This window comes from Anser anser, assembly GCF_964211835.1.
Source record: "Anser anser genome assembly, chromosome: 13".
Taxonomy (NCBI): Eukaryota; Metazoa; Chordata; class Aves; order Anseriformes; family Anatidae; genus Anser; species Anser anser.
Genome location: NC_139734.1, coordinates 16,147,751 through 16,170,304, shown reverse-complemented (window position 1 = coordinate 16,170,304; position 22,554 = coordinate 16,147,751). Strand labels below are relative to the sequence as shown.

General features: G+C 49.0%; 1 protein-coding gene across 12 annotated transcripts in view; it reads left to right on the top strand.

Annotated features, from left to right (window-relative positions):
- ARHGEF6 (Rac/Cdc42 guanine nucleotide exchange factor 6) overlaps positions 1–22,554 on the top strand; it is a 41,094-nt gene that overhangs the window by 16,015 nt on the left and 2,525 nt on the right. For 3 of the 12 annotated variants that reach the window (XM_083797716.1, XM_083797723.1, XM_083797721.1), the window contains 18 exons: positions 41–168; positions 585–786; positions 3,499–3,569; positions 5,009–5,103; positions 6,223–6,318; positions 6,973–7,095; positions 8,302–8,440; positions 10,274–10,333; positions 12,650–12,796; positions 13,718–13,804; positions 14,797–14,875; positions 15,250–15,383; positions 15,679–15,804; positions 18,428–18,448; positions 19,284–19,377; positions 20,361–20,450; positions 21,221–21,320; positions 22,259–22,313. In XM_083797716.1, coding sequence (XP_083653842.1) covers positions 41–168; positions 585–786; positions 3,499–3,569; positions 5,009–5,103; positions 6,223–6,318; positions 6,973–7,095; positions 8,302–8,440; positions 10,274–10,333; positions 12,650–12,796; positions 13,718–13,804; positions 14,797–14,875; positions 15,250–15,383; positions 15,679–15,804; positions 18,428–18,448; positions 19,284–19,377; positions 20,361–20,450; positions 21,221–21,320; positions 22,259–22,313 — 1,847 coding nt within the window. The remainder of the gene's footprint in view (positions 1–40; positions 169–584; positions 787–3,498; positions 3,570–5,008; positions 5,104–6,222; positions 6,319–6,972; positions 7,096–8,301; positions 8,441–10,273; positions 10,334–12,649; positions 12,797–13,717; positions 13,805–14,796; positions 14,876–15,249; positions 15,384–15,678; positions 15,805–18,427; positions 18,449–19,283; positions 19,378–20,360; positions 20,451–21,220; positions 21,321–22,258; positions 22,314–22,554) is intronic. The other 9 variants (XM_083797724.1, XM_083797726.1, XM_083797725.1 and 6 more) reach the window with 5 other exon arrangements.

Sequence of the window (22,554 nt, the reverse complement as noted above, 5' to 3'; positions counted from 1 at the left end):
AGTGCAAGGTAAATCTCAGACGTTGTTTTTGCTTTACCAGATCAGCCGTCAAAAGGGCCATGTTCGCATCTGTCGTCTCTTAGCTCTGCGGCTGGAGGTGCCCACGCTGACTCCAACAGCACAGCTTCACAGTCAGCAAGGGTGTTAAGGAGGCAGTCCAAGCCTGTGGTATCCTTTATTTAAAATTTTCTTAAGGGTTTAATGGCTGTGGGGGCAGAGGGATGTGAGCAGTACCTCTGGGTCGAGCGTGCCAGCGTGGCTTGTTCTGCCCTGATCTCCATCGCAGCTTTGCTGCCTAGGCTGGAGAGAGCCTAGTGGTGGCTTCTCAAACTGTGGTGCTTCTCTCTGGGAAATGAAGAGGGCAATGCTTATCTGCTTCCCAATGCGCTGTGAGACTGAGTTAATTCTTGGGAGGGACCTTGTGATCCTCTGGCGGGAGTGCTTACACAAGAGCAAGATGTTACTGCTGTTTTGAAGTGCAATACTGAAAAAAACAGCTGTAACAACAAAGAACAATGGCTTGTCCTGCTGGCTTCTGCTTTTCTGGACTATCCACTAATGTTTTTCCATGTTTCTTTCCTTAGGAGATGACCGAGAATGGCAGTCATCAGCTGGTGGTAAAGGCCAGGTTCAATTTTAAGCAGACCAATGAGGATGAACTCTCCGTTAACAAAGGAGACATTATTTATGTCACCCGGGTTGAAGAAGGGGGCTGGTGGGAAGGGACCTTGAATGGAAAAACAGGCTGGTTCCCAAGCAACTACGTCAGAGAAATCAAATCCACCGGTAAGCAAATTGCTTTCAAGGGCTGATTGAATGACAGTGGTATAATGCAGTGTAGATCCTTATGCCTTTGGGAAAATGCTGCTATTTATTAGGGACCGTTAGTGTGCTTAAAGCAGCAGTGCTAATGGAAGTATGAATGGCGCCGGGAGGGGAAAGCTCAGGCTTTCGCATGACTTCTTTGAGAGCTGCTTTGCCCTCTTCCCCGGTGTGCTTTGCCGAGCCCCAGCAGCACAGCGGCACGTCGCTGCAGGACGAGGCTGGAGATTGCTCCGTGGGTCTGCTTGCCTCCCGCTGTTCTGGGGAGCTGTCAGGTCGCTCCAGTGTCGAAACACAGAATTAGCTTTTTGTTAGAGACCTAGGACAGGCAATGCATTTGCCTTTGATCCTGCCATTTCTGGCAGTGGTGGAATGGATACTCCCAGTCTCAGCGAGGAAAGCAACAAAAACTGTATGGCCGTAGGGAAAGACCCCTGGTTTTGTGCATAGCAATGGCTGATTTCACATAGTACATTTTCCCCCAGATGCATTTTCTGCTGTGAAGCTACAGGCAGTATTGAGAAAAGAGCGAGGGAACAATCCAGCTGATGACATTTGCCTTTATTGAGCGTTGTCTCGAGTGTCCTTAACATCTTCTGAGATGTGATTTTAACCAGATGTGGGGTGACGATGACATGAAGCATGCCCCTGGCGAACTGCCCCGTGGTGTTACATAGCCATTCAAGCAGTTCACCCTGTTGTGCTTCTGAGGATGCGTGACAGTAAACTTGTTTTTTCTTAACGTGCCTTGAAGACTTACAATAGATGCAGACCTGTTGTGTGCTCGGTGTTGTTTGTGCGGGTCAGGATCAGCCCTGGCCTCAAACACCGTGAGACATAAGGAGTGGGCTGCAAAAGGGCTGCAAAATGTGCAACCCCCATTAGACATCGTTACTCCCACACTAGCAATCAAAAAAGAAGAGGAAGGAAGAACAAAAGTAATGAGTAAGTGTTCAGAATTAGGCCAGTTTTTGTTTAACTCTAAATGAAATGATCTTTGTTAGGATATCTCATCTCCCACTATTTCCCTCTGGGAAAATGATGTCTGAGCTGGAGCAGGACGTTGCAGCAGAGATTGAAGCCATGTCTGGCACAACCCAGGAATCACTAATTAAGTCAGTGAGTGGAGAAGAGAACCACTTTATAAAAGGAGAGCAAAATTCAGTCCCATGGGATAGGTCAGATGGGAGCTGCATGAAGCAGCACCTCATTGAAGCCACGGATGAATCCCCCATTGATCCCGATGTAGGAGCCCGTCAGATTTTTTTATGTGCAAAGCTTTTGCCCCCCGGTCTTCCCACTTCACGTGGGAGCAGGGCTTGTTCCCGTGGTGCAGGCACAAAGCCAAAGAGCGGTCTCCGCTTGCTCGAGGGCCCGTGGCTGTATTTCAGCGACCGATGCAGGGAGCATCAGCTAACCCACCATGACTGCTGCCCGGGGGACAGCCCTTGCTGCAAGCCAGCGGGAGCTGCTCTCCTCGCCTCCGAAGCGCGAGACTTGTCACTCTAAATAGAGTCACTCGTTTTTCAGCAGTGTCTGTACTTCCACCGTGTCCTAAGCGTGCCCTTTGGGTCGAAATAACTAGCTGCGTGGAGCAAAGCTCCTCGGAGCCTTTAAACGAGGCACAGAGCTCCTGGCTGGAAGCGACGGGAAGCTCTACAAGGGCAATAATTAGACAATACGTCAAGCCGCGCTTCCCAGCAGCTGAATTTATCAATTTCAGCTTCTCCCCTGCTGTCAGCGTGAAAGTAATTGCTTTCCCTGAGTGCGTACAGGGAGAAAGGCCGGCCTGGCCACCCTGCACAGCACAGCCCTCCGAGGGGCTGTGGGCTGGCCGGCTCCGCAGCTGCGACCGTGCCTCTGGGCTGCCCGGCCAGAGGTGTCAGAGCCGCTCTCACCTGGGTCGTGAGACCGAACCCGGCCTGCGACGGGCACATCTCCCAGCAGATGTGGGAGTTTCCCAGCTGCGTGTCCTGGCGGCAGCGCAGCAGAGGTCTTGCTTCCTCTGCTGTGAGCACACGCTGCTTGTTGGTGGGTCTGCTGGCAGGGGACGCGCTTTGCGAGGGAAGGAGCAACGGAGCGGGGGCTGGTGTGGGGGTGCGTTCGTGCCTCTGCGCACGTGTGGCATCCGCAGCGATTCAGCAAATGCGTAAGAAAAGGACGACGAGAATTGACAAGGTTTGCGTGAGCTTTTTTTCTTCAAATCTGCCTTCATTCACACACGGATTTTGCATCACAGGTGACCACAGGGGTGGATCAGGGTTAATTTACCGATTGGCGTTGGCTTCAGTTTGTGAGTTGCCTGGAACTAAACGCTCTATCCAGCATCTTTGGTAGACACCCGTTTTTAAAACCCAAATTTTGCAGGCCAGGTGAAGGCGCACTGTAGCTCCAAACAGTGCCAGACACGGGGCTGCCGCCAGGGGTTTGGGAGCAAACCTGCGAGTTGCTGCCAGGTGCTGTGCAGTGCCGCGGCTGCGGCTCGCTCGGCTGCAGCCAGCGACTGCACGTCGTCGATTCGCTCCTGAATTTTCTGAAGCAGAAAAACCAACCCTGCAACTGAAGTTGTGTGTTTACAGGGGTGATGTTATGTTTGCTGGACATGATGCAGCAGTGACTCTTCCTGCTAGAATGAGAGCTGTGCGCTATAATTTATTGATATGTTTTTTTGTACAGATAAACCACTCTCTCCCAAAGCATTAAAAGGACTTGAAAGCACTCAGCTGACAAAGAATTATTACCCTGTGGTAAGTTTTAAAGTGCTGATCATACATTTTAATAAGTAGCTCATTATTAATCTTATGAACTGTCTCCTTACCTTAGAAATCATTGAAACGATTTGTAACAATTGGTGATGAGACTGTATTTAAAATGCAGCTGTTGCCATTTGCTTGATTCAGGGCTATCAAGACAATAAACCACAAGTGGAAGTCACTGCAAAATGTCACGAGGAGAGGCTGAAAGTAGGCAACTAAGATAGCATAGCAGAGGTGGTAGTTTGAGATCGGTGTTGGAGAATAAGGCACGATATCTCAGTCCCAGCCCTTTCCTGTCTGTTACTATCTCCCATCGATAAAGGTGGGGAGGTAACGTCACGGCGCAAGGCGAGCCAGATTAGGGCTGTGACCCACGATCTCTTTTTTGGGTTTGGCTGGAGGTGTTACACCCGAGCTGTCTGCCCACTGCCTCCGCCAGAAGCTGCAGCCCCCGAGAAGGGGCAGTGGTCACAGCTCCCAGCCTGGCTTGTTGGCTTGGTTTTGGAGCAGGTCAGTATGCCAGGCTGTGACGTGTGGCTGCAGAAAGGTTAGAGAAACTTCGCCTGTTCTGCCATCTCGCTACCAGAGTGGTGATGTCTGGCAGAGGGGGCAGGTACCTTCCTCCAGGCTTGAGTAAGCCCTGCGGTATAAGCCAGATAAAATGCATGCATGTGGACATCCCTGCCTCTCAGTGCTGGAGGTGAAACATGCTCATCAGCATGTCTAAATATATTTCAAACAAAGCAAAGCAGAAACAATATCTCCAGACAGCTGGGAACCACCTCCACTGTCTCAAAAGCTCTTCTGCATTGAGAAACTGGAGTGTGTTGTTTTTTTTTTTTCCTGCATTGAGAATCTGGGAGCGAGGGCCGTGGGTTTGATGTACCCTGTGCTGGAGGCAAATTGGCTGCTGAGGTGGAATCGCAGGGCCAAGCCAAACTGGGCACTTCCTTGCAGCGGCCAGTGAGCTGTGCCCTGGCTTGAGCTGTCTCAAGAGCCGTCCTTATTCCGGCCACTGTTGTGTTTAAATTGTTGCCTGCCTTTGTGCAAATGGTGGTCCCAGGATGCATGCACGAATCGTTTGTTTGCATACCTTGGCAGCCAGTTCTGCATGCAGGGTTAGGCATGAGCCTCTCAGGAACCAAATACTAAACTCAGATCTGAACTTACATTATATTCATGCTTTGCCAGAGAAGAAGAAACATCCCTTAACACTTGCTGTCCAGGCCTCCCCCGGTTTGCAATGTAAAATCCATAAATTGAACCACCAGGGTTTTCCTGAGCATTCTGGGTTCTGCATTAATAATTTTAAATGCATTCATGGACATAAAATACACTTCTGTGGTTTGCCACACTTGGAAGCTGATGTCATGTTCCTTTGACTAGTCCCTAGTACTAAGATCTACTCAGTGCTCTGTCTCTCACCCTAGGTGTTGCAAAATATTCTGGAAACAGAACGAGATTATGCGAAGGAACTACAGTCACTTCTGGGAACTTACTTAAGACCCCTCCAGTCTTATGATAAGTAAGATATAAGGGCATCTGAGATGGACAGAACCCCGTAAAATTGACCATAGTTCATTACTTTCCTGCTTTTGAATGTTTAGGGACTGTCACTGCCATTCTCGTAAAGCCTCACAACTTCTCTGTGAACCAGAAAAAAACCCACACGTTTGTACAGGTTTCTGCTTTTTCCTATTCCTCAGCAATCATGCAGGCGTTCAGCTGCTAGAGACGGGCATTTCTGTCCGACCGAGGGCTGGCTGCTGCCTCCATCTGCAAGCTCCTGTGTGGCTGTCCTGGCATGCATGTTTCCTGGCGGTGTGCCTTGCATGGCTTCTTCCCTTGTAATTTGTCTTGCTGTGACTTCTCAGCCCCAGGTGGCACCTCCTAGTCATCTCTTTGTTTAGTGAGCAACAGCACATATTCCTGTGGTTAGGTTGCTTCTCGCTAAACCCAAACTGCTGCTGAGCAAGAAGTGATCTCCCCGTCTCCCCATCTATGCAGCGATCTGCTTAAAGTCCCTCCACGTCTTGCCTTCCTTCCCCAAACCTTCACGTTGGGATATCTCCAGCTGTGAAAATTTCCCATGCTCTCAGCCTGCCTACCTTGTAGGCGGCAAATGGCTGAAACGAGGAGTGTAAGGGAGTGACAGAAGCAGGATGACAGAAGCGGACATGGTGCTTTCGGTTAGGAAAAATCCAACCTTAGGGAACAAAGCGACCCCCACCTGAGGGGCTGCACTGCAGGACCCTCCTCGTGTAGGAAACCCACAGCATGAGCCCATGAAGACAAAGCGGTCTTTGTGTCTGTGCACACACCTCCCTCCCCGCCCCTGGAAGAAATCCCATCTGTCTGTGTCTATTAGACAGCTAAACATCTGAGAAGATTAGCGTGATTAAGTGATTAAAATCCAATTAAGGTAATCCTTGACAGCAGACATCTTCTCCAGGAGGCTGTGTTCTGTAGCTCACAGATCATGGGTTTTGTGTTTCCCCATGCCCCATGGTGTGTCTGGGGAAACAGAAATTCTTAGGCCTTTTTGGAAGGGCTGCTTGCAGATACCATGGGTGCTCCTGAGAGCTGTGCTCAGAGGCACTGCCCAGCATCCCTTTGGTGCTAACTGGTGATTTGACTCTTCTAGGCTCAGCGCTGTGGACATCGCATCGTTGCTGGGAAATGTGGAAGAAATCAGCGCGTTTCAGCAAACACTGAATCAAGCCTTGGAAGATGTTGCAAAGTAAGCTCATGCCACAGCAGTGAGGGTGTTAAGCTATTAAACTGCAGCTAAAAATAATAGAAAGACCCATTCATTAACGTTCCTCCTGGCTCCTGTCTTAGGCTTGTTAAATATAGAAGAAAATAACAGGATTGAAGAAAGGCAGCAGGTAGTGCTTTGGCAGGAGGTAGAAGAAATGTTGACATTTCTACTATTCAGCTGTCTGCTGAAGCAGCTGACTTCAGAGTGTCACTAGCCCAAAGATGCAGACACGTGTGTGATGGGAGATATGGTAGGCTTGAAGGTGGGATTACCTGTGAGCAAAAAGCAAATTATCAGAGGTAATCCTTTCCCTTAGGGACCAGCCAGAGGGGGCTGCAGCATCCCATCTGCATCTCAGCTGGTGGGACAGGGCAGGCTGGGTCACCCTGTGTCCCGGGCTGGTGCTGGGCTGTGATACTGGCTGCAGCACAGACATCCAGTCTCACCTGAGGACCTTCTTCCTCCTTCTCCAGTGTCAGGCATGAGTGTTTGGATGGGTGCTCCAGTCTTGCAGTGACCTGGGAGTGTCCCCGTGCAGTGGGTGGCTCCTGGGCAGATGGGTGAGTGTGTCGTAGCTGCAGGGTGCAGATGAAGAGCCTCAATAACAGTGTGCTGGTGTGTTGGTGTTTGTAGGCTCTCCGAGAACCAGCAACGCGTGGGAGGCTGCTTTATGAACCTGATGCCCCAGTTCCGGTCCCTCTACCTGACGTACTGTGCTAACCACCCGTCCGCAGTCAATGTCCTCACGCAGCACAGGTGAGTAATGCAGGAGGAGACCCAGACCGAAATTCCTCCTTTAAAAGTTACTTCTGCCATTAGTGTGTGAGCCGGCGTGGCTTTTGCCCCGCATGTTAACGGCAGGCTTTGGGCTCTTCAGCATTGCCTCTCTGCTGCAGCGTGCAGACATCGCCTGCTGCTTTGGTCAGCTCGTGCAGCTCTGCCGTGCACTGACCTGAGCTGGTCTCACAGGTCCTGTCTGTGCATGCAGAGCTCTCTTGCCCTGGGTAAAGCAGAGGCAATAACCCTTTGCCTCCCTCGGCCCTTGCAGCAGCAGCTCCTGTGCTTGTTATAGGCTAAGGACCCGCATGCTGTTTCAGACCCACTGCTGCAGTGCCCACACACTTGCAGATGGTGTGGGGCACACTCTTGCAAAAGGAGGATGCTCGTTAAAATCACCCAGAGTTACCCAGTTTAATAATTGAGCTGCTGTTCAGCTGTCTGGTTGCTTTGCAGACTCTTTGATAGATCACAGTAATAACGCCTTCCTTCACAGCGTGTCCCACTTGAGCAGACACCTGAATTTGTGTAAGGTCATGCTAAAGAGCACACTAAGCTGAAAGGGTAGCACTGTGTCATCCCTAAGGCAACTTAGCTGTCTCCCTACAGTGATGTTAAAGCCAGGATCCCAGCTGTACTGTTTAATTCTTCCCTTTCTGTAATAGAAGCTTGCAATATATTTACTTACCTGCTGAAATCCAGCTTTAATTCAGCTTAAGATCTGGGTTCCTGTAAATGATTCTCACTAGCCTGACCCCTTTTGTTAAAGAATCAGCTTGGACAAATGTGCTGACATGGGCGTTGCGTGTGCTAACAGCAGCGTCCCAGAGGGGTCCCGGTGGCACAGCTCCCACCACATCGCTGCATGTCCTCTGACATGACATGAGCACTGTCAGCCAGCGCACACCATCAACCAGACACCTCGCCCTGGGCCACTCTGCTGTGCCATCACCGATGTGCCCCAGACACTGAGTGCACAAACACCCACCACCACGCAGCATCCCCGGGGAGCAGGCTCTTGTGCTGCTGTGTTTGTAAGTGGTTACTGGGAGGGGAGGCTGGAACGCCTGTAAGTCAAGTGCAGCTCAGAAGAGAGCCCTGGCCCTCAGGAGAGCAGTGGGAGGCAGCAAAACACAGCCCTCAGCGGTGGTGAGCCCAGCTTCTTGTTGTTGTATCTATTTATAGTGATGAGCTGGAGAAGTTCATGGAGAGCCAGGGTGCGGCCAACCCAGGCATTCTCATCTTAACCACGAGCCTCAGCAAACCCTTCCTGAGGCTGGATAAATACGTGACACTTCTGCAGGAGCTGGAGCGGCACATGGAGGTAGGTGGGACACCAGGCAGGCTGCGCCCCTGGGTGCTGCAAGAGCTGTCCCCAAACTGCAGGAGGCATCTCTGCTCCTTCCCCTAGTGTTGAAGCATCACACTGCTAAATGTACTTAACCCCCACTCCAAGGAGCTGGAAGGGGCTGTTATATCTGCATGGGACGTTAGCTGCCCCAAAGCAGGAAAGGTGGGGGAGGCTGGGGGAAGCTGTGGGAAGACATCGCCTGCTCTTTGCCTGAGCCAAATATGGGCCAATCCCAAAGTGGAATTCAGCGTCAGGCTACAGCTGGCATTTATTTGCCCAGCACCTAATAAATCAGTATTTTTATAACCGTTTTATGGGATTTCTATCCCTGGCTGCTCACTCCTGCTGCACACAGGCATGTCCCCATTCCTCGCCTGAGGCTTGTGCTCTGGGCTGGAAGCAGAGCCGCGCACACAGGCGTGGATCTGGCAGCCGGTGCAGACACGGGGGCGGAGGAGCGAGTGCCTCGGAGCAGGGAGAGCAGCCAGCGGGTAGAGACTTCCTCAGCGGGCAGCAGATCTGCTCTGGGACGTTTGTCACCCAGGCATTGTTGTCATCTCTGTCCCTTACTGCTTTGGCTCTGCTGCTCGCCTGGTGGTGTGCTCCAGCCATGGTGCAGACCTCCAGTACCAGGAGGTGAGGAAAGCAAGAAGTAACAATCTGGTTTTAAATGTTTTCGCTTTTCCCTCTTCTGATATTAATTACCACCAGTTAATTACTCAGCAGACTTAGCCATGATCATTCAAATCCATGCCCCAGCCAAAGGATTATAACCACTGTGTTTGAGCAAGAGGTTTTTCTTTATAGGAAAGGGCATAAGACCCTGCACCTTAGGCAAACTTGACCTCCCCTCCTCTCGCCTGGCCTGGCTGAGCTGCAGGGGCAGAGCTGAGCTTGGATGCAGCCACTGTGACCATACATAGACCGGCGTGCTCTTTGCAGAGTGCCATGTCAGGGTCAGCAGTGGATTCAGGGACACGCACGTCACCTGTTTCTTTTAGTTTCTAAGCCGGGTGTGGGAGTAGAGGTTTTATTGCATGAGTAAGGAGGGTTGAGGTTTAAGCTGTGATGCCCTGGGAAGCATATGTATGTATATAATGTGGGTATATGCAGTGTGGATGTATAGCACAGCATTCCCTGCACTGCTGCACAGCTGGAGATGGGGCAGGCCTCTGAAAAGCCATGGGGGTAGCTCCATCACAGCCTAAACACCTTATGATTTGCTTGGCATGAGGTCTGGATGGTGAAGAGCTTGTGATGTAGGGCCCCGAATGCCCAGGGAGTGTACCAGCGTGCAGCTGCAGCCAGAGATAAGAGGCAGCATCCTGCTTTCCCCTCCCTGGCCTGGGATGTGCCCTCCCTTAAACCCAGAGTTGGAGCTCCCACTGATGTTCATGGAAACTGCACCCTTGATGGTGCAATGGCTGGAATATTTGCACACTAACAGAAGTTCCATTTGTGAATGTGAAACTAGAAATCCACCCTACCTGCCTGTAGGGTCTGCCTGGTTGAATTTATTTTCCTTAAGCTTTGTAAAATCATCTCTAGTCTTGCTCTGGCCTCTTTACACTCATTAAATAGGCCGATATCATTGAATTGCATAGCTGCTTTAAAAGATGCCAAGTTGAGCAGGGTGGTGAGGAAGCCAGCACTGGTAGCTGGGGGATTTGGGCTGCCCCCTGCAGTCCCTGATGCCTGCCCCTGGGGCCCTGCAAGCCCTGGGTGCACTGGAGCCATCAGGCATGTTGGGCGCTTTGCGGGGCTGTTGCTGTTCGTGATTCAGGGTTTTTTCTCTCCCTTCACTAGGAGGCGCATGCAGATCATGAAGACATCTTGAAAGCCATCACATCCTTCAAGTCTCTTGTGGTAGGTGGCAATTCTTAAAATAGAGCACTCCATTTCAGAGCTGCATTTCATGAAGAATGAGTCAAGCCTGACATTTGTCTCCTCATTTAAAAGAAAAGAAAGGTCTTTTGGAATGGAAAAGATGGGTGATAAAGATGCTTAATTTCAGGTTTCAAGCCTAGAGTGCCCCTCTGGTTGCATGTTTCAGCAGTTACACGCTGGCTCTGTGGTCCCAGCAGCAGAAGTCTTTGGCTCTGCGCAGTGCTACAGAAGGCCATGTATGGGTAGTGGTGGTGGCTGGGACCCTTTCATCTCCTTTTGCCTTTTTACCCTGGTCATTTGCCACCTGAAACTATACAACTATACTGCCCCTTGCTCTTGAAGGTGAGCTGTGAAGGAGTAGTACCGGTGTCTGGCTCAAATGCTGGTGCCAGCCGAAGGGTCCCCTCTGAGCCACTGGACAGCTCAGGGCTTTGTTGAGATGTGCTCCACGGGCATCAGGAGGCCCTGGCCATGGTGCAGATATTTGTGGCTCCTGGTGCCATGGCCATCAGTGGGGAAAGGACAAATGGCAGCAAAACGATGAGTCAGAGGAAGGTACCAGCTCTGTTTCTGTGCGCTGTATTACCTATGCCCCTCAAAATCCTAGTGCAATGAGATCAAAAAGAGGGGTGAAAACCATCCGCATGCACAAAGGTTTTACCTAGCAAAGCTTTCTTTCGATTATTATAAAAGCTATCATTTCTCTTTGTAGCCACTAAATACCTTTCACTATAACCACTCCAGATGTGGTCCAACTTCCTTCCTTAGCATGGCAGATGCAGGCTTTCAGTGCTTAGCAGTGCAGATAAAAGATGCGGAGGAGAAAGTTCATAGAAAACAGGAAAGGGCGATCATGTTACATTTACTTAGAAACTCAGCTCCCGTTCCATTAATTCTAGTAGGTAGTAGGGGAATAATTCAGTTAAATTATAAGATGTCATTCATCTTTAGGAACGCTCATAATTTTTTTACTTGAGAAGTGCACTGAGCAATTCAGTGTAATTATGGTAGAACGAAAGGGGTTTGGCATGGGTTCGAGGTTAGATGGGCAGAGATGCTCCTCGCAACGCAAGCATGATGCCTGGGACCAGAGGCTCCTGGGCAAAGGCAGGGCAGTAATTGCAGAACTCTGCCATTTGGTGCCTCTGTACAGGTTGTGATGGATTGCTGTGCATTTAGTATGAATTTACGTCCTGAGAACTTCGAATTCAGACAATCGGGGAGCTGCTGAAGCACCCAGTAGTTGCAAAACCAGAGGAAGCCCCCACAAAATTGTGTCTTTTCATACTAGACCCAGGGCAGCCTTTCCTTTGGGCATGCCTGAAGATCTGGATAGTCAAAGAATTTGCATGAAACTCGACTCCTTCCTGAGTCTGAAAGGAGGAAAATCTCCATCAGAAACCAGGGTTTGGAAAAACCAAGCAGTGGGTGAAAACTGAGCCCAGATTTGGCCTTGCAGCAATTTTTCCCATTGGCAGAAAGGTCAGTTAAAACAAGTTTTGCTTGGATTCGCAGGGCTGCCTTTGCTCAGTCAGCATTGTCCTTTGCTTGCTGAAAGCAGCTGCAAGACCGGCTGCTCCATGGAGCTCTGAGTCCACAACTGGAAGTATCGCTGCAGTCTTTTGAGTTACGGCAGTCTCAGAAGCTGCCTTTCGTGTTGCTGTACTGCATTGCTGAAATACTGTGCCAAGTTCTCACTTCTGGGTTTGCAGATTTTGATAAGAAAATATCTGCCTATCTGAGTCGTGGGGGCTTTGCAGCGCTGCAAGGATAAGTCTTTTTGCTGTTTCAGCAAAGTTGGACGAGTCTTTCTGAACACCAGCAAAATTAGCAACATTTAACTCTGTGGCTATCTTGGTTTGGAAAATGTGACCCTGTACTCTCAGAGGTAGAACTGGTTTGGAAAGAAAAGTTTGCTCGGTACAGTATGCAATTTCTTTGACATTTTAACATATTCATTACATCATAAATTGCTGTGGTGTGATTTTTGACAAGGTTTGTGTAATAGAGCCAAAGCAGGCTTTTCTGGTTGAAAAGTAGTGATGCTTTCACAAGATGGCAAGCGTTTTGTATGTGTAACTCTGGCCAATACTATCGACCTTTGCTAAGTTTGTCTCATCGTTCTGGGTCTCTTTTGGGGTAAAGTGGTGAAACCTGGAGCACTGCAGGCAAATTTTGCATGTGGTGCAATCTGTTGAGCACTGAGCAAGTTTGGCTGGTGAAACCATCTTCCTTAGGATGGTCTGCGTTTGCATCTGCACTTTTGCTAACAAAACATACCGTGGTGATTTCCAGTCACAGTGTCAGGAGCTGAGGAAGAGGAAACAACTTGAGCTGCAGATCCTTTCTGAATCCATTCAGCGCTGGGAAGGAGAGGACATAAAAACGATGGGGAACATCATCTACATGTCCCAGGTTATGGTGCAAAGTGGGGGGAGCGAGGTGAGTGCAGCTTCCAGGTAAAGACATTGTGACCAAATGCCCTCTGCTTGGGGGATCAGCTGTGCAAGGTGACAACTACTCTGACCCCAGGCCAGCAAAGGGCTCACAAAATGTGCCGATACGTAATTTTACCTGGACAAGCACTGCATGACTGGAACTGTGCATGTCTTTGGAGTCAGGTATCAAGACCTGGTTGCTTAGCTTCAGCCCTTCAGTGACACACTTTTCCAGCAAAAGAAGTGTCTTAGTGTCAAACAGCACATTAATTCCCCTCCTTTCCCCGTGTGACTTACTCTGAGAAATGAGAGTGACTTTAACGTGTGCATTAGCATCATCATTTTGCCACGTCCTGTGCGCAGCATGGTGGCTGTAATGGTGTTCCACTCCAGAGCTGACTGTGTTTAGCAGGGAATCAGAGGGATCCCTGCCAAACCCATCGCTGGTCCCGAAGTATCACACCTGTGCTTTCAGCAGATGCTCGCCAATAGTGTTAGACCCACGAATACCGCATGTTTGGTGTTTGCTGCCTGCTATCGATGAATTACTTGCTTGCTGTAGCAACTTTTCCCTGGGAAGGGAAGACCTGTAAAACAAAACTCTGCAGAGTCTAGTCCTAGAGTTTTGTTTGGGACGTGAAGTGCTGGGGACATAAGGTCTTAGTCTTCTGAGGCATTTTGAAATGATGGGAAGAGGAAATTAAAAATATCTTTAGGACTAGCAGGATGCAGACAAAAATGTATGCAGGCTCCCCTGGAAAAGCCAGTATAGAAATAAGATGCTGTAAAGAAAAAAAGCCAAAATAATTGGTTTGGGTTTGGTCTCTCTAAGGCTGTGGTTCCAGCTGCAGTGGGTGCCTTTTGCTGCAGGAAAGTACTTGTGATACACTGTGAACTGGACTAACCTAAATTCTTATCCCTGCAGGAGAAAGAAGAGCGGTATTTCTTGTTGTTTTCCAATGTTTTGCTCATGCTGTCTGCAAGCCCACGGATGAGCGGGTTCATCTATCAGGTAGGCATGCTTAATTTGAAGTTGCAAAGCATTAGGTGTGAAAAAGGAAATCAGATATCTCTGATCAAATTCAAATCCCCTCCTTCCTTAAATCTCTGTTTTATGCAAATGGGCTGGGAACCAAGGCTTTGTTTTGCCATGCATGCCAGGACACTTACTGCAAGTAGCTTTGTCCTGACAACTGGTTAGTCAGCATTTGGGAAGTGTGAATACTTTGAAATTAGAAAAAATATAAAAATAAAACACACCAATCCCTATCTTTCGTGCTCTTCTCAAGAATTCAGTGTGTGTGTCAAGTGTCTTGAGCCAGCTGTGGGGTTTTGCCCCAGACAGCCAGTTGGCTGTCAATGTTGTGTTGTCTCCGTACAATATCTCGCTATTATAAAGCCCACTGTAAACAAGCCCAAATTTCCTGTGTGTGAGGCACCCCGAATGATGCGCTTCAGGTGTCTTACTATTCCGAATGGCTGCCACCGGGCTCTTTCGAGCTTGGCTTCTCTCCAGTTGCCTGAAACAATCGATGCCCTCCAGGAAAAGGACACTCCTCTGCTGATGTGTCATTTGTCATACGAGAAGGTGGTGAGACAGACGGTGGAGATTTGGGAAGGATTTGGCTGGGTCTTTAGATTTTACCCACCAGTGGGAGTAAGGTGAATGGGCAGCGCGCCATGCAAAACAGAGGGACAGGGAAGGCTTTCAGAAAAAAGAGGGGAAGTTGATAGTCCTGACTTCTTTGTAAAAAGGGTTTGCACCTCATGAATAGAAAGGGCGGCAGATGAGCTGGGGATGACTCAGTTGTCATGGGAGCCTCTTCTCAGGGGTTTGACCTAATTGTGCAGGGAAATCTAGATCCGTGCATTAAAGGATACTCTTCCTGCAGTCTGAGGCCTTCGCAAATCAGTTTTTAATGGCAGTTCCCAAAGAGTCAGCAGAAAGGAGCAGAACGACATTGGAAGTAGATGCAGACATTCACTCCTCCTCAATTCTCCTAGGGAAAGCTGCCTTTAACAGGAATGACGCTGACAAAGCTGGAAGACGCCGAAGGGAACGAGCACGTGTTTGAAATTGCAGGTGAGTGTGGCCCCTGCCTGGGGCCGTCCCTACCAGTCCGAACAGCAGCTGCCACCAGTGATGCCAGTCCTCCTCACAACCACCACGCTGTGCTTTTTGCTCTTTTCCTGTGCGTTGTCTGAGTTCTGGGCATGTCCCTCCTGGTTGAGGCTACCTCCTCCCAGGGCCGGTTCCCTTGGCTTCTCTGTGCTGCTCCAAGGCTGCCGGGCACTGGCAGCCCAGAGCAGGACAGGCAGCCGCATCTTTGTGGTCTCTGGCCACTGAACTTTGCAAACAGAGGAGCCGCTTGCTGCCCTGCTGAGCTGAGCTCCTCGTGTGTTTCTTCCTGCATCTCTACCACTCGCTAAAGATGATGGTTTGACCCTCTGCTGCAGGGAACATGACAGAGCGGATCACCGTGTCCTGCAGCAGCAGCCAGGACTTGCACGAATGGCTTGACCACTTGCAAAGGCTGACCAAAGGGACGTGCAACACCGTATCCAAAACGCAGTCCTGGAGCGCTCATTCGGTAAGTGTGCTGCCTCCCAGCCTGTTTGCTGCCTGTTGTTTCTCAGCCCGGGCTGATCTCTCTTTTTCAGCAGCGTGCTGTGATATTGAGGTAATACAGCTATAAAACTTTTCACATCCTGCAGTTTTGTTTATAACCATGCGGTGCTTGTACCATTTTTCATATATCCTGCCCTAATTTTGTTGCAACTTAGGTGTCTAAAAGGCATTCATGGTGAACCTTTGTCCATCCCCCTCTGCTTGACTACTTTGTTTGGTGGCTAACAATCTTCACTGCTTCTCATCTATTTTCTCAGACATTTAGCTCAACCGGACAGATCCGTGGCCCTCTGGAACCCCCCAAAATCCTCAAGCCTTGGAGCTTGAGCTGCCTCCGTCCTGCTCCTCCACTCAGACCATCAGCGGCACTGAGTTACAAGGAGGTAATCCTGCGTGCGTGCAGAGGACCCTGATTTCATGGCAATCCCTAGCGCTTGTGCCCAGGTTTCTTACCCATCGCGAAGGCACAGGTTTGCTGCTCCTTTAGTTAATAGGGATGCTGAGAAAAAATACTGTGTAAAGCTATGCCCAGTCGTGCAAACCGGTGATGGATGCTTGTCGCTGCAGCTGGCTTTGAGCTGCAAGCAAAGCATGAGCACGTGTGTTTGCAGAGTCAGCCCTGTCCCTGGTGTTTGCTGTAGCCAGCGCTCTTGGAACAGGTGCAGGGGATTTTGTTGCTGTAGCTTGCAGCGTCCCTACCTCGCCTGCCGGATGTCACTGGTCTCCTCCTCTGGGTTTGGCCAGAGCTGTGTCAGAGCAGCGCTCAGGATCAGGCCCCCAGCTGTGCTGCACCGAGAGGAGGAGGAAAAGGCCTGTTGGTATTCTGTACGATTCCCACCTGTGTTTTTGTGGGGTGCTCAACCCCAGTGCTTTGCACACCCGTAACTTGCTGGGATGCAGCAGCTGGGGTGTCGCTTCCCCCGCAGCAACCCCCAGCCCAGGAGGCAGGAGGTGGTGTGGGGAAACCCAAAATAAACCCCAGCTCCCATTCTCACCCCCTGTTGCAACTGCAGCGCTGTCCTTCCCTACCTTGCGGTAAACTTTTGGGATTACTCACCAGTACCTCTGTAACGTTCCTTTTACTGAATGAGCACTCCGGTTCTGAGTCACCAGCCTTTCTTGGTACAGCAGCCTGGGAGCTTCACTGCCCAGGCTCCCAGCAGGGACAGGGACAGGGACGGGGCTCGTGTCAGGCTCAGCGCCCCAGCATCCAAGGAATGGAGTGCCCAGCAGCCGGCGGGGCTGTGGCTCCTCTGCTCCAGGCAGATTCTAGGTAGCTTCACGGCGTTTTGTTAGGTTTACTTCTTAAAATTCATTAAACAGTGCGTTTCACTTTGGGAATTAAATTGTTCCAAAACCAAACAAGCAGGCTGGAAACCACCCTTAATCTTTGCATGTTCCAAATCCCTGATGTAGACTAAACAGTCTTGCGCTTGCATGGTGCATTAAAATATAAGGAAAGGCTTTAATTAGAGGAGAAATTTTTCTGTATGAAAGTGCAAGGATGGTATTTATTTATGATGTAGGGCAAAACCACAAATTGAGTGATATCATTAATACCACAGCTCTCTGCAATTTCTCAGTTATTCTCGGCTGCGCACAGCAGGAGTTAAACCAGCTGCATAGAAAGGAGCCGAGAGGTTTTTCAAGAGAGGCTGTGCTGGCAGGGAGCTCCAGGCGCAGGATGGGGCTGCAGGCTGGATGGCAGCATGCAGGGCGTGGAAGGACCAAAAATGTGGTCACAGGCATCCCCCCCCACTCTAATAAGCCTTCAGTTAAAGGCTCTGCAGAGGCTACTGAGTCCCCAGATAGAGAAAAGCATGTCACGTCCTTGCGTTGGGTGTGGACATGCAGCCTGTGGACACAAGCTTGTGATGACAAACATGAAATAAGTTCACTTGTTGGCCCAAAATTAAAGTAGGGCACAAAATGAACTATGCTAACAGCTCAGCACAAGTCACCTTTCTATAACAAAGAGATAATGAATGAATTCAAATATCAAATGTTATTTGCAGGGAAGGGAGTAGGGGAGTTTGGCTAAAAGATTAGAGATTTTCAGACATCCAGTGTTACTTTAATTGGCTTCTAGTAACGTAGGATGGGATGGCATAGTCTTGTGCATTTCCTCATACCTAGTTGTGTTCAGGAAACCCCAGAACCTGCTTGCATACCGCACAGCACTGTTGTTATTTCCATTGAAATTGGGTCATTTTTCCTGTTCTGTTTCCAGTAATCATTTGAAATGACAGAGCAGGTGCTGTGGGTAAAGCAGTGTGTCCGGATTCAGGTTAGCAAAGCGAAAAAGATTTACAGATGATTTCCACTTTTTTTTTTTTCCTTTTCTATTTTTAAGCGGCCTGCTTTGCATTAGGTGAAGGGGTTTTTAACACCGGGATTTCTAGCTTTTGTTGGCCAGACTGGCAGGAGAGCGGTGAGGCTCCCTGTGCCGGGCATCCCATGGACGGGACCCTCTGCAGGGTGTGGAGGGAAATCCTACTGCACGAACGCCTGATACTGTCAGGTTTCCAGTGAGCACGGCAGGTGCCCTCCAGGAGGGTCCCCTCTGAGAAGACAAAGTCCTGGAGGATTGTCACCGGGTCGGGCAGAGCAGCACATCCCTTCTTCCCCGGGGCTCGATGGAGCCTGGCGTGCTGGGTGGCTGCGGCACTGGCACCAGCTGTGTAGGTGCTAGCCTATTTTAAGCACTTTCCTCTTAAGCAACCAATATCTACAGAAATCTACTACTAACACAGGAGGCATGTTCTCTATTTTGATGTGTTCAGAGTGCATTAATGCCCACTTACCATGCGTTTCACATGTAACTTTTTCAGTTTTGCATAACACCGTTCTTTGCATGTTGATAGCAAAACCAGTACAGAGGGTGTGCCAAATTAATCACAACACTAACATTTAAATGTGGTTTAGAAATGTTGATTTAATGGACTTGGTCAGTAAAATCATCAGTCTCTCACACTCATCTTCTCTTTCTTTGCATATTCATTGTAGAGGATGTCTTATATCTTAAAGGTAAGGGTAGATACATCTCTTTGGCTTATTGTGGCAAAGACTGCTTGTTGCTGTTCATGCTTCTTGTGCTTGCATGACCCTAATTTTGCCTGGCTGTATCAGTAAGTTAACATGAGAGTCAGTGGTGACTGCTAAATGTATTTTGAGAGATCTTTCAAGAAGGATTTAGGACTGTGGTACTAAACTTCCTGGCATGCCTCTCCTGCTGCTTGTCATTCCTTAAAGTTTGTACTGCATGTAACCCATTAATATACTAATTCTCTCCAAATCAGCATGACTCGTAAGTCAGTGAAGGAGATAAAAGCTAAAAGCTTGTGTTTCTTACTTGTGGAGTCAAAGCAAGCACTAACTTTGTGTGTATTTGTTTGTTTTCCGTGTATGTTGGGGGGTATTTATACTCTCAAACAAATTGTGTACATTGAGAAACGATGTCATTTGCCCACTTCCTTTTAATTAGAAATCAAATTGAGTCAAGGAAATAAACAGTATTTAAGGTTTTTTAACAAAGACCGTGGAGTTGATAAACAGACCCAAAGTGCTGTGAATATATTGGAATTCTTTGGCCAAAGGATATTAGCTGAGGGATATTAGCTAAAGGAGTCTGTCCGGACCTGGACCTGCAGGTGCAATTCCCACCGCTGTTAGAGGGAGCAGTGGCTACAGGTCTAGTGCATAGGAAAGGCAAAAAGCATAATGTCCTCCAACTTTGTTGTCATCTGCTTTGTAGTTCTCTAATGTGTTGCGCATAGCACAGATAGCCACATTCAGCCTGAGCTGCTCCATTGTTTGAGCTGCCTTTGGTTCTGGTGAAGTACAAGAGTCTGTTTCTCTGTAGGACTCCAGCAAAAGTCCAAAAACCATGAAGAAGTTTCTTCCAAAAAGGAAGACTGAGAGAAAAGCATCAGATGAAGAGTTTGTTATTAGGAAAAGTAAGTGTTGAATTTTTCTCTTCTTTTCTGTGGTTTCTTTGTGCTCAGTAATCCCCACAGGGCTTTGAGAACAACCTTTCTTATGGCGCTGAATGCGGCACGCGAGCAAGCCTACGTGCTGCTGAGCACGGGAGGCTCCTGCAGGTGCAGCCTTTCCCAGGCACACACAGATCCCCTCCGAGCTGTGACTGTCAGGCAGCACGATTGTCCTCACTGTGATTCCTACCGTGAGATCACGTGGCTCTGGGTGGTCTTGTTGAGGCTACGAAGCCAAGAAATTACGCCAAAGCAGTTAAAAGCTGCACTAAAAGTGCACACCCATGGTCATCCAGATGTGTCTGAGCTGGGACAAACTCTTACCTGTCCATGCCGTCAGGTCCTGGAGCCGTTTCCACAGGGGACAACAGAATAAAAATAAGGCCCTGTTCTTGGAGAGGTGTTCACCTGCAAAGAAAGATGTCCTGACTGCTACCTGAGGCCAGTCTGGGATATTCCTCAGGGGAGGGAAGGGTGAAAGGCCAGTGGTGCGCTGCTGCAGTATGAACCTGAGGTCACTTGAAGACAACACTGAGCTAGGGTTAGGAATGAAGACTTCACCTTTCAGAGTCCTGTTGTGTTGTGGCTGTACCAGACATCTCCCGGGGCACTGCCCTCCTCTGGGAAGCCCTCCCAGGACGGCTGTTCTGCCTGCCCATCTCCCTGTGCTGCTGGCACCCAAAGTCAGGCATCATCCGCCGAATTTTGCTAAGGTGAGCCCTAGAAGTGCTTTTTCCTACCATTTAGTCATGGTGCTTGATGTCACAGGATGTTGCAAAGGCCAGAAAATGTAAGGGAACTCAAAAAGGGATTAGGGAAAGTCCCCAAGACTGTCAGTCAAGGAAACAATGCTCTCTTGCTCTGAAGTCCCTTAACAGGAAGGCTGGGAGAGAAGAATCCAGAGCACTTGGCTTTTTGGGGCAGCTATTGTCTGCAATGTTTTACAGGTACTGCTGCATTGGAAGAAGATGCTCAGATCTTGAAGGTGATCGAGGCGTACTGTACCGGGGCAGGCTTCCAGCAAGCTCTCAGTTCAGGTGGGCACAAACAGATTATTTAGTGTTCATTCTGCCTGTAACACTGATAACCTGTCTGGGAAAAAACAGATGGTTGCATCAGACAGCAATGAGACTCATGCTAGGAAACTGTGTGGTGTTCAATCTTCAAGATAAGGGAGCTTCATCTACCTAGTGGTTTAGTTGCCATTGTTTTTCTTCTAAACACAGAATGAGCAGGTAGGAGGGTAGATGAGACACAGCTACTTCACCAGCACTTGCAGCACTTGTTAGGAATTAAATGAACCTAGTCAGTGCCTGTGGCTGTCAGCACTGAAAATCTGATAGTAATCTCAGGTTGCATATAGCTTTAGAAAGGAAGCATGAATATTATCTCTCAATCAGCTGCGTATTTAAGAACAAGCTACTTCATAAGAACCTATCTAACATCTTAAACTCTGGAAATATAACTATTTATCATTGCTGGTAAGATGTCAAATTAAATCACTGAACTATCAAATAATGGCACATTTACAAAAGGGAGACCGTATTTCTTCTGAGAGCTCTTGACCCGAACTGAGTGATTTAATTTATAAGTAATGATGTAGCTTTAGGTGCCCTGAGCACTCTTGGAAACTTTCCCTTCGTGGCCTGGCTCTGGCTCAGCCGCACACACCAGCCCGCGTTTAACCCTGCCGAGCCTCCTGCTCCCAGGGCGAGCGAAGGCTGCGTTTGCTGTGCTGCCTCCGGCACGGCGTGGGCGCCAGGGAAAGTCTCCCTTTTTCTTCATGATGAGTAATTCTTGCACACAGGCTCCCGTAAAGAATCCATCCCCCAAGTCCTTCTTCCTGAGGAAGAGAAAATCATCATCGAGGAGACAAGAAGCAACGGCCAGACTGTCACGGAGGAAAAGTAAGCAAGGCTGCATATTCCCCTGTCACTTTTTGGAAGGATGGTTAAAAACCAGTGTCCTCTCTGTCCTCCGCCCACAGAAGTGGAGCTGGTCAGGAGCCTTGTCCTGGCTGTGCCAGAAATGCTGGGCTATTCCAGTTGCTATTTTGTCCCTTTTTTAAGACCAGAGCCACGTTCCCAGCTGCTCTGACATGGCTGCAGCCTCCTGGGAGCCTGTGCCTGGGTCTTGAGAGCCAGTTTATTGAGTCCCAGAGCTTCTCCGGATGTACTGAACTGGGTCAGGGAGTACAGAACCAAACAAGTGTTTTTTTTTTTGTTTAGTTTTGTTTTTTTTTAAGCTACAGACATAGCAGGCTGCTGCCACCCCTCATGAGGCTGTGTGATGCTGCCTGTGAGTGCTCCCAGTCTGCTCCATAGCGCTTCAGCATCTGGGTTATGATGTTGGTCCCCTCCTTTTCTAACCCAGGCAGTACATTCCTTTTTTGTTTGTTTTTTTATCAGCACAACCTCAAGGAATCAGGGCCATTTAACAAAAGATGCTCAGGCACTTGAGTTTTAAAACCTTTTTTTTTTTTTTTTTTTTGCAGTAGCATAAACAAGGAAGCCAAAGCCACAGACCTTTGTTGTTAACTTAAAGATAGCAGAACAAGGTTGCTTGGTTTGCTTTTTTTTTTTTTCAGTGTTGAGAAAAGAGCCCTGAATTTTTGGCTGGTGGTCCATAAATGCTCCTGGGCTTTGTTTCCAGAGTGACTTCATAGGTAACAGTGCCAGTGGCAGCCCCATGCCTGCAATGGACAGTGGTGAAAAGGGAGCTGGAAGCACCTTCCCCATGAGCGCTTCGGTCACAAAAGCTCCCAGGCTGTTGCTGTTTTGCTGCACTTCAGCTCGTTCTGTTTTAGTTTGGTTTTTGATGTTTTGCCTTTTTTTTTTTTTTGCAGGAGCCTTGTTGACACAGTTTATGCACTGAAAGATGAAGTCAAGGAACTGAAGCAGGTAATTTGAGTGGTTTTGTTCGTGCCGTGAGTCGACTGGTGCATGCCCAGGAAAAGTCTCACCGATTGCTGGTCCCATCCTGAAGCTGCTCCGTGCGTGCAGCTGGATGGTGCCATGACAGGATCCTCCATCCAGGCTTGGAACTAGGTTTCCAGGAGGATGCTTCTGCCTGCTTAGTCCTGGAACTTCTTTGCATGTCCGTAAGGTGGTGAGGGTCTGCTTGAACAGCTCAGAGCACATG